Source organism: Saccostrea echinata, unplaced genomic scaffold (genome assembly GCF_033153115.1).
Source record: "Saccostrea echinata isolate AGI-Se365-2 ecotype Australia unplaced genomic scaffold, CSIRO_AGI_Sech_v1 ptg000003l, whole genome shotgun sequence".
In the NCBI taxonomy this organism is placed as follows: Eukaryota; Metazoa; Mollusca; class Bivalvia; order Ostreida; family Ostreidae; genus Saccostrea; species Saccostrea echinata.
Window position 1 is genome coordinate 2,874,662 of NW_026889752.1, and position 12,429 is coordinate 2,887,090.

Below are 12,429 nucleotides of genomic sequence, written 5' to 3' on the forward strand. Positions count from 1 at the left end.
CCATAGTAAAAATACTTTGAGTTACTACAGTGAAAAAACTTTGATACATTGTAATATAGTAACTTATAGTTAACTATAGTAAAGTATCGTTAACTATAGTACTTTTTTCTTAGGGTTGTTTCTAAACATTACAAATCATCTGCAATAGATATTATATGTTATATACAAGTCAGTATATATTTATACGATTTTTTTTAGTTAGTTGCCTTTTGTTGGAGACATCAGCACAGACTCCATGTCCAGACCAGTGGTATTGGCATGGCGGTTCCTGTTATGCATTTGTCACAAATTTGAAAGCTAATTGGATGGATGCAGGGGTTTAGTATCTTAATGGCTATTACGCAATAAACGACGATCGTACATGTACAGTTTGTGATGAAATAAAAATGCTTAAGAATACAGCTGTCAATATAATGATAAGAAGGAAACATAGTTTAACATTGACGAAATACTTTTTATCACTTTCTGAAAAAAACTTACAGGCATTTTGTCAAAATGCGAATTCTAAGCTAGCAGAAATTGAAAGCGCAGATGAGGATCTATTTCTTCGAACACACTTGATACAGAGTCATATATCAGGTAAATTTTTAAAATCATTTTTATTATCAATGGAAATACCCCAAGGTGTATCATTTACAGGTGTCTTTCAGTTAAGATAATGAAATTATTGTAATGATTTTGACAAAACAAAATTTAAGTCATTGTCTTTTGATTGCAAAATTTTGTTGTGTGTCAAGACAATTATGTAGATTGGCTGACTGGCGTCACTGCAAATGGTGATCGTGAGAATTTTTTTTTTTCATTTCATAAACCAGGATGTCATGCATATATGTAAACTTGTTGATATACGATGATATCATTAGCTTTTAAAGGGACATAAACACAGATTTGAAGTTAATATTTTCTCAAATTTTCTGTATAATATCATGACTTAAATGTTGCTATTGCATTTCTCACGGAAATATAATTAAAAAAAACCTATTTTATCTGGAAATATTGAAACTTTGAGAAAATATTAACTTAAAATCTGTGTCTAGGTCCCTTTAATATATAAAGACTTCGCAGCGACAATATAAATATAATAATTTATACTGAAACCTCTTTATTTATCTTTTCTTCTTTTTCAAGTTTTAGATTCACCATATATTTGGCTATGTAGTATACCTGTTTTGAAATATTTCTTACACTTTAATTTTCCTTTTTAGAATAAGTGTGTCACGGACGTGCATTGTTCTGTACTTTTTTAAACCAACTTTTTTTTATTTTATAAAATATATTTTTTTAATTTTGTTTTTAAGATTTAGCTTTTTACCTATTTTGATATGAAAAATAAATATTTTTTTTTAAATTGAAATCACCTTGCCTAGGATTACTTCAAAATAGAAAACATTTAAATAAATTGTCAAATAATTTTAACAAGTGAACATATTCCATGGCACAAAAACTACAAATAGAAGTAAGATAGAAGTTAAAATGCTCCGTTCGCGTTTTGCATAATTTATGAGCGCAATATGCAAAGATGCGACCATAATACTGAAAAGGAGTTTAATTGTATATATATTTCAGAGCACTTTTGGGTTGGAGGAACAGATGCTTTTGCAGAGGGAGAATGGGTGTGGCTATCAAACCAGAAACGATTACCGTACAAAGGATGGGCCCCTGGGGAGCCAAACAACGGAGTGGGCGGAGCTTGCATGGCATTAGCATATCACGAGGGTTACCACTGGAACGATGATCACTGCAGAAACGAATATGACTTCATTTGTGAGAAAGAGTATGTCGAATTCAATTCATCAGTTATATTCTTTTACTCACCTGCTCTAGATCTAATCTAGATTAATCTTGTAATTTTCTGTCCTCTTCCGATGTCATTAGTGATTTGTTTAACACAGTTCCTTACTTAATAACTGTAATTCTTAACGTATTGCATGAAATCTATGATATGCTTGATTACCTAGTTCCCTCTGGTAAAAAAAAGTTTATGATTTCTGTATAAAGCTGTTGGAACCTCTCTTAAAATATATTCAACACTGAGATCATGATGCTATGAATAAAATTTGTATGAGCAAGCAAGATTGCGCCATAAAATACCGGAAAACAGATATTCCAGAAACATGTGTCCGCATTTAGGAGTTACATTGCTTATATTAATTTCTTTTTTTTGCAGGCTCTAGGAATTTGATGGCTACTTATATCTACTCGTCTCTAATAAATCGGTCTAATTTTTTTTGTTTTATAATTTATTATCGTTAGGAGCATTTTACTCTAATTGTTATACGAATTATTTTTAATCATTGATGCAACTAGCAATCTAATATCCCTTATTTCAATTTCATTTTGATCCTTTTTATTTTTATGTATTTTGCAACTTTGAGAAAATTATCTTCCTGATGCGCAAAACGTCTGGGTGTTCAATAAAAAAAAAGGGGGGGGGGGGTAGTAACGGGTTTCGAGCTTATTAAGTACATATTTAAGTGAAGCTGTATGTCATTCATTGATAGTTCATAAAAGAAATCAATAATAAAAACAAAAAAGAGTGTTTTAAGTCTGATTCTGAAAACTGCACTGCAATATATGAACAAAAAGATTCATATTTAACTAGCGAACCTTTAAAAGTGAAGTTTTGCATATACAAAGATACATTTATATCGAATTTTCAACTGTTGTACATAAGTAATCAAAATAATATCTTGATTTTATTTTCTTGAAATATATTTCATTCTTCTTTAATACCGATTCACGATTTATGCACAGATAAATTTAAGAAAAACAATCATAAACAGAGATTCATTTGACAATAGTTCAGTGAATATATCTTATAATACCTTGTTCATACAGCAAGAAATTTACTCATGAAAAAGTAAAAAGGCAAAATTGCACCTGTGTTCAAAAGTTTATTTACTACGCGTTCTCTGAGTAAATCCATATCCTATCTTCTATCAATTTTCTATCATTACATTAGAAAAAGTATTATTTCACATATATTAAGCATGGGTACGGCACAGTGAAAAATAACATAACCACAACCAAGTATCTGATTCAATAAGATGTTCTTAGAAAACTAAATGATGAAAAACGGTAGGATATTTTAGGAATTAAAAGACGGAACTTCTTATCTGTAAAAGGCTCAGTGAAAAGCTGTCTCCATCAATAAACACCATAGATGAAAATCTAAGCAAACAGAATTTGCTTTTGCATACGAGTGAACACATTCGTACCTACATGTACCCCTGACTAGGTGCAAATATACTTCGTATATGAGTATTTTTACATATATGCAAGTGTGTTTATACAGCAAGAGATGCTTATATGAGTATATTTACACACATATATATAGGATCTCTCATGATTTGTAGTTGGATATGATTTTTATCCAACGAGTTGTGTATTTTTATCCCCGAGCCTTGGCAAGGGGATGAAAACACACAACGAGTTGGATAAAAGTCATATCCAACTACAAATCATGGGAGATTCTTTTTATCCCATGTTTAATACTTCACAACCAATGTTTTACACTATTTTATATAGGACTCCACTTTATTTTACTTCATCACTTGAACGGAAAAACCATTGTGACGTCACAACTGCACTTAACTGTGGGATATGAAAAAAATATCCAATGAGTCATACCCACGGGGTAAATCTCGTCGTATGAACAAGGCTTTAGACATTGCTCATGATATTGATTTTAAGTGGAAACGAGTCGGTATGCCTTTTTCTCCTTTTTTTCTTTCCAGAAACGAGCCTCATGAAGGCGAAATCATTGGATAATTATGTTGGTGAAATAAAATATATGATATTTCAACTATTGTTTTTTTATATCATATAAATGATTTTTGCTTAAACAAGTTCTATTTTCTATCCTTAAGACCAGAATGGGGATAGAAACATGCTAGATGAATAATTAGCTGAATAACAGAGGGTGTTGTAGAACAATTTTAAGAAACTGTATATCGACTTCCAATTTGCCATTAAATGAAGTGTAAATTAGTCACATAGCAAAAGAAGTCAAGTTTTCTGTCTTTTAAATAGGGAATCTCCAATTTTCTGAAAAATTGCCTCCTTGAAACAGAATGAATTTGATATATGCATAAAGAGACAGGATATTTCTTCAAAATTGTCATTTCCGATTTTTGTTTCAAAGAGGCATTTTTTGAAAATCACAAAAATCGAATAAAATTATCATCCATGCGAAATGCAAAATGTGCACATTAAATATCACAAGATATCTCAGTGTCGATGCTGGTCTCGTGGTAAAGCGTGTGGACTCTATGCAGAGATTCTTTTACCTGAGAATGGGTTCGAATCCTGGAATGGCTGGTATATATATACTTATTTTTTCTTATATAATGAAAGAACAATGTAACATCTCTCTTGAGAGAGAAAGAGAGAGGGAGAAAATGTCAGAAAGGTTAATAATTAATATTTTAAATGCATGAAGAATTAGATTCTTTTCCTCGATATTGTGATCTAAAACTAATAAGACATATATTCAATGTTATTATTTAGTGACATGTCTTGAAAAATAACGTACTATCATTTTAAGTAATTTAATTTTTTCATACACATTTCGTGTCATTACTGTTCTATTGGTCAGTGGCTCAGATTTTACTTGAAACAACTAAATTGAAATGACTCAGTGGAATAATTTCATGGATATTGGATCAACTGCGTGATTACTGGACACATTTTTATATATTGAAAAATATTAACCCACGCTGTCTACAGTACATCTTTCAAAATGGTGTGCGAGGTACACTTGCCATTAATTATGCTTTTTATCGTTCTAACTTTTCTCGTGCAATATGGTGACAGTGACCATAGATTTGATAAAAGTTTACTTACAGGTCGCTAGTCTATATAAGAAAAAAAAACTATGCATGAAATGAAGGTAAAATGTGAAATGTTTTGTTATAACTAGCTGGACATACCCGTCGTATAAATAAAGTCATCTACGTAGCATTATCTATATTTAGAGATAAGGGTGAATTAAAAAGAAATGACCACCAAACAGAATTTTTTTTTTTTGGAAAAATTCAACTATTTATAACGTATTTTTCACTTATATCATCACATTGCACATGCATTCTAGTTTAAAATCCTGAAGTTACAATAGAATAGACAATTGAATTAAAAAGTTTCAGAATTTTTATTACTAAAATTTTTTTTGAAAAAAAGAAAATATCATTACACCTTAAAAGACTTTCTAAAATACATAATCACAAGAAATTACAGTTTTTTATGCTTCAAAATTGTAAAAGGTGTATAAATGCTTAAATCTAGACCTTGATTGAGTATCTTCTCTTGTATATGTGACAAAAAAATGGCTTTTATGATTGTTATTTTACATTATTTTTTCAATTCTGGTTTGTAAAGTTTTAATATGAAAAAAATATGAAGCAAAAAAATTCCCCCAAATTCACTTTTTTGTCTATTCAAGTCAATTCTTTAAATCTAAGCCAAAAAAGAATTTTTATATACAAGTTCTCTTACAAAAAATACTAGATTTTGAAGTGACCCTATGTTACATTATTGTGTTGCACTCCTGACATCTGATATGTATTTTATTTAACATTGTTTGAAAAATTATAACACACAATAACCCATTCTCACTTTGTAAATCAATTTGTCGTTTTGATATTTTTCATCGTTTGCGGCAGATTTTTCATATTTTGAAGACCTCAAAACATTATTATTTACAAAGTGTAAAATACATAAATTGTATTTAAAGATATATGTGAAATGATGAAAATTATTCCCTGAATTGACTGTAAAATTTCTGTAATTTGTTGATAGACATAGCGTTTTGAACATCAAAAGTATCAAACATTTTTTTCAACTTATTTTTTAGTAAAGATAATTTGTTGATAGACATAGCGTTTTGATCATCAAAAGTATCAAACATTTTTTTCAACTTATTTTTTAGTAAAGATAGTTAAAAAGCGTTGGTAATTATGAAAAAGTTTTGGTGCACTCCTGACTGCAGTAAAATTTAAAATTAAAACCATAAAACACACAAAAATTCATAAAGTTTTGGCAAAATCAAGTGGTGATGAAATTGTGCAATATTTATAGTCCAATACTTCATAATTAACACAGATGAATTCAAAATATTTAAAATTCACATTTATCTGGAATTATTCCTTATTTATTCCAAAAGACTAGTTTAAATGTATATTTAGAAGATAAAACATATTTTATAGCATATTTTCCTTTAGAGGACAAGCACAGTAACCCACCAGAAAAATTCTACTCATCGTTTTTCTTCATTTTTATTCTTATTGGATGATTTATAATTCTTACATATTTGTTGCACTCCTGATCAAAAGCACTGGGGCCTTTAAAGTAGAATTGTGAAGTGAAAACTACATAAGAACTTGTTCTGTTGTTTCAGTGAAGTTGGGGTGGAATTACTTGAATTTTATGACAATTTTTTTAATGTGTTTATTTTAACATTCATTAAAAAAATCACAAAAAGGATAAAAACACATCTGAATTGATAAAATTGAAAAGGAGGGATATTAATAATAAAACTGTCTATAATTTAGTATCAAATTATACAGAAAGATCATTATTAATTAATGAATACTTCTAAGCATGAATAGAGGTGTTTTCGTCACACAACTTGAATCTTTAAAAAATGTGTTGCATTCCTGACCATAGAAAAATAGATCTGAAGCACAGACAGATCCTGTAATTGATAAATCTGTTTAGTGAAAATGTTCTATATGTCTTTATTTTCCAAAATAAAAATCAGAAAATCATATAATGATAATAGTTTTTTCACGCTTGGTAGCAAAACATGAAATGTTGCACTAATGACATTATTGGGTATGCACATATATTTGACTCTCAGTAATGCTGCTTGTGATTTATATAATATTTTTAAGTTTTAAAATGTATATCAGTTATTTTTTCACACTTTGAAAATTCTCTTTTGTCTTAATTTTCTTTCAGAATATTATAATTGAAGTTTTTTGGCAACACTACATTTTTTTCTGTTGCACTCCTGACATGGTATAACATTTTGTTTTAACATCAGTCATGACCACAACTTGATTAAACAAAAGTTACTATAGTCCACATTTAAAGCGCAATACTTTGAATATTATCAGGATAGTCTTTATTTTTAACATAAAGCATTGTTATATATTTCACAGATCTCCAAAATTTATTGAAATTTCAAAATGTCAAAAAGGTGTTGCACTCCTGACATTTTAGCATCATTTTTGGGCATAATTTTTTTGTTAATTGAGATATCAACGAGATATTTGGCAGGTATTTAGACACTATCTAAAGACATATGCTGAGACATAGAAATTTATTTTCATTGCCTGTATTTTTAGTGTGGGTTGATAAATATGCGTTTGGTAATTTTTTTTAATTCACCCATAACTCTTTCGTCGTGGGTATTTAAATGTCCTTCTCGATTAGGGAATAATCGCGAGTTTCTGCAACACCTTCTCTGAAGGGAATTTTTTAACTTCTTGTTGTGACTTCCACTTCTTTTTTTTCAATGCTAATATTGCAAGATGTCCAAAGTCCACAAACTTCATATATGCATGTATGTATGTAAACAAATTATACTTCTTATTTTAGCAATCGAAGTGAGTTCACAGTTTCAACTAGATGCTGTCATAAGACAGTAATACATATAGATGTTTGGCTCTAAATGTACTCACCGTCATATTTGGGTAACAAGGGAAGGAGTTACAATTAAGTAGCCATCAATTAAGGAATTTCATTACTTATTATCTGTTCAAAATCCCTGGTGAGGAATTCTGATTTTTTGTTAAACATCTGAAGGTACTGCGATTGTTAATTCAGAATATCTTGAAAAATTATCGGTGGGAAAGGTACATTTTTTCGTACATGTATATGCACATTGTGCATGACATTATCACACAGGTAAATCAAAGTTTATTAAAAAATAATAACGAAATATAAAGTTAACGTACTTGACTCTTGTCCCTAAACTACGTTGGCTTACTTCTGCAAGTATATAATTTTTCCCTATAAACAAACTGAATATTTTGGGAAGTAATTTTACAACACTAAGCTGGTAATATATCAAATTAATGATAAACACCGCTTTAATTGATAAACTCGATGTCGTTTGTACAACAATAAGGGTACAACAGCGCTCAAAAGGTCCAAAATTAAGATATTACAAAGCTTATATTTTGGTTTGTTTAAAAGAATTACATGTACAGTGTAATACGGAATGGCAAATGTCGAGAACTGATAAGGACTTCTAATTTGAAACGCAAATGTTTGAAACAGAAGTTGGCATTTATCAAAAGTAGTGCTTTTACACGAGAATGCGGTCCAATCTGAGATATTGGATAAAATTCATAATATTTTGCGATGCCAGAACAATTTAAAAGAAACTGTTATATTTTATGATAAAATACATAATATGTAATTATAGATTTCTACATATTTAACATTTATATTTTTAATTATCATCACGATACACAGTAATCTATTTTAAAAAAAAACAATATAGATTGTTTAACAAAACTAATGTTATCTATTTTTTTTGTGGATTAAGTATGAATGACCAAAAAAAAAAAACAAACATATTTACAAGTTTATTTATACTATATGACAATGCTGTTCGTCTTTTGATAAGACCTAATACTATCAGTACTAACGTAACTGTAGATAGGACAAGACCTTTAATCCTAGTGCACCGCCAATTAGACATTAAGGACAACGATTTGTAATGATTTTGTTTTTTCTTATTGTTGGTAAGATAAATTCATAATTTTTGCTTACTTATGGTTTTGTCACTGAATGTGGAAAAATAATATGAAAAATATTAATGTTAAAACGGTACAAATGCAAAAATTACAGCTTCTTCAGATTTCGTCTGTCAAATTGTGCCAATGCGAGAAAAGTTTCTATGGGCCATATGTTTTTTTTTTTTCTTAAAATTGGAAAATTGATGTCCCCTAAACGGGCGTATTGGAAAGCAGTACTCAAGTGCAACTGTCGATTTTTATCAAATCATGTTGTACTTCCGATATTTGTTTTACATTGTACCTACATCCCTTCATAGTAAAGGAGCTGTACGGTTTTTAAAGATTTAAACCAATTTCCATACTATAACACAAGCTAGGTTCTTGACTTTTCGTCTTGGTAAAAACGTCAAATCAGTTCTTGTTAAATTATCTTGTTACATTTCCAGTTTGTAATCTCAGTCTCGAGACTTTTGCTCAGAATCCCTGTCCAGACCAATGGTACTGGCATGGCGACTCTTGTTATGCATTTATCAGAGACATAAAAGCAAATATGATGCAGGCCGGGGTAAGTGACATCATAAAATACTATACTTAAATGTAATGTAATAAGTTACAAAAGAACACTGATAATATGTAATTTGTTTTCTATCGAGGATCAATCTGTTGAAAAGAAAAAAAAGAGCACAACTTCATTGATATGTGATTCAAAAACATTAACATATGTAGTAAATAGATTTTATCGATTATATTACGATTATTGTTAATTTAAGGCATTTTGTCGAAATGTTGATTCGACATTGGCAGAAATCAATAGTGCAGATGAAGATCGTTTCCTTCGAACACATTTGATACAGAATCACATATCAGGTTTTTGCATGTTGATTATTCTCATGGCTTTTCAAATGACGAACTTGAAATATTATTCTAATGCCAGACAATTCAAATTTTTCTCGACACTTTAGCGAAAAAACGTGAATATACTTAGTTTTACTTTTCATTTTAGAACACTTTTGGATTGGAGGAACAGACGCATTTGCAGAGGGGCAGTGGGTTTGGATATCAAATCAGAAGCCTTTAACCTACAAAGGATGGGCCCCTGGGGAACCAAACAACGGAGTGGGCGGAGCTTGCCTGACATTAGCATATCACGAGGGTTACCACTGGAATGATGATCACTGCAGAAACGAATATGACTTCATTTGTGAGAAAGAGTATGTACATGTAGTATCTCTAGAATCATTTTGGAGTTTGAAATTGGTTATAGAATATGCATTTTTAAACAGAAAAAATTAAAAAATAAAACAAAACAAAACAAAAAACAAACAAACAAACAAACAAAAAAAGAAAGACATACATACATTATATAATCCTTCATTTTTATATTACATGTAGAATAATCAAACACAGGTAACAAATACGTGGGGCATCCTTTTTTAATATATATATATATATATATGATTTTCTTGCGTTTTTTTCTGACTTCAAGCAAAACAAATTGATTATTAAAAAATGCCTAATAGTTTTTTTTCCTCTTTTTTTGAACAGAAAAACTACATAGCATGTAGGTTTGTGTCTATAAAACCGTCGCAATAATTGGGTCATTGAAATGACACACTAAGAGTATTTTCTTACAAATTACACAACAGCAGACTTTATGTATCGAAAGAAATACCAAACAAAGCTGATTTAAACTTTGACTCTTCTGGAATTTATACCCTTTTTCAGTTAATTGCTGTTTATATCCTTTGTCAAAGTTTTCAGGCATAAAATAGCATATTTAGGTATTACCTTTTTTTACGTGAAAACTAGAACTGTAAGTCTAAATTCATGTAGTTCATTGTCTGATTTGATGGAATTAATGGCAAGATAAACTGGAGTTTTTTTTTAAATAAAAGCAGATAAGTTTTTCTCGGGTTAAACTTTTCTGAACTTTTTTTTTTTTTTTTTTTTTTTGATCTACAGTTTCCGATGACGTATGATATTACCTGTTTTACATTTTGAATTATAACACGTTATACTAGTATTTAGAATCAATAAGGATTGATTTCTTTGGTTTACCAGGACATTTATACATGTATCACCCTTTTCTTGGCTTCTGCACTTCTTCAGTATAACTATGTATAAATTATTGTTCTCCTGAGGATAAACATTTTTATAGATACCATACTTTTTAGAAGGATGTATTTTACAAAATTACTAAATAATTATTATAAATGATATGATCTTTTGCATTACTTAAGCCAAATGTAACAAGTTTGTCAATTGTTTTTCTATAAATCGTTTGTCTTATTTTTTTATTTCGATTTCTCAAGAACCAGTTGACAAACATACTACAAAATACACTTGAGACTTTAGAGATTTTTCAGGTCCTAGAATTTTAAGAATTTAAGGGTCATAGTCTAAATATTCCTGAAACTTCAATTTTTTAATGAATTTTGGAATAAAATTTTAGTTCTCAACGTTTTTGCTCTCCAAATAAACTGCAAGACATAGAATGGCTTAACTTGTATCTATGTTTTTGCTATAGAAGGTTAATTAATGTTGATTTTCCTTGAATAGATAAATAGTGTTTTTCTCTTTTATTTTTAGAATTGGACATCCTGATGTTCAGGTCATTGGATAAATATCTTTTAGAAAATAAAAAAAAACTAATTGTATGTTTAAATTATTGTTAGAACACGATTTATTTAATTCTGTTGTATGGGTTGCTAATTGAAATCAACCAAACAGCATGAGGACAATTGATTCCTTTTATCGGATTTTATTTTTATTTCTGTAGCTTAGCCTGCTCTATCGATATCCAAACGATTTTACAAAAAATATAAATGAATAGATAAAGCAATAAATAATTAAATTAACATTCATGTCTTCTTAATAATCATAACAGGTCATACTTTGTCCTACAAGTTTATTAAGGCCTGTTCAACCTCAGAAACCTTGTGATATCTTTCTTAGAGAAAGATAAAGGCACAAAGTTAAACAAGGCATCCTCCTTAAGTAGATTTCCTCCATAGCCAGCTTTCTCCAGGAACTTTGAGTAACACTTCGAGATAAAGAATTCAAAATGCTTTGGCCCTATCATTCTACATAGTTAATGTCTATGAAAATATGTCTCTTTTCTACATGTAAGCGCATTGACTAGAACTAAAATGAAGTATGTGTCACGATTTACATGCATAGGGCTCATTGCGGGTGTGACATGTCAACAAGGGATGCTTACTCCTCCTTGTCACCTGATCCCATCTCAGGAATTTCCTGGAGTCCGTGTTTTATGCCCCAGCTATACAATATTAAAATTTGTAGCAGTGTAAGCAAGTACTACTCAAAAAGTATTGTAAACAATTAAAATTTTCAGAAATTGACCCTTTTTTATTTGTTACATGGCAATGTTTGATATTTTATTCCCCGGAAACTAAATGAGTCATTTTCACTTCAATATTATACAGTTTGAAATATCATTAAAGAAAAAAAAATTAAAATGAAAATTCCCAATTTTTTGTTTCCATGGCAAAGTAAAAAAGTTTGTTCAACTGGTTTCATTTTCTTGTAGCAAGGAGTTTCAGGTAATGAAAAGAATAATCCTCTAATGCTTCAAAGGAACTAAATAGGCAGTTAAAATATTTAGTTTAGCGGAAGTATTTAAAATTGATATGCATGGAGTTACTGAGAATTATTGAATTTT

General features: G+C 29.7%; 1 protein-coding gene across 1 annotated transcript; it reads left to right on the forward strand.

The window, feature by feature from the left end:
• The first annotated feature begins 8,700 nt into the window (after window positions 1-8,700).
• LOC133178750 (perlucin-like) lies at window positions 8,701-11,392 on the forward strand. Its single transcript, XM_061313459.1, has 5 exons — window positions 8,701-8,753; window positions 9,194-9,312; window positions 9,518-9,614; window positions 9,751-9,958; window positions 11,337-11,392. The coding sequence occupies exons 1-5, from the start codon at window positions 8,729-8,731 to the stop codon at window positions 11,368-11,370; spliced, it is 483 nt and encodes a 160-aa protein (XP_061169443.1). The 5' UTR covers window positions 8,701-8,728; the 3' UTR covers window positions 11,371-11,392.
• Window positions 11,393-12,429: the final 1,037 nt, after the last annotated feature.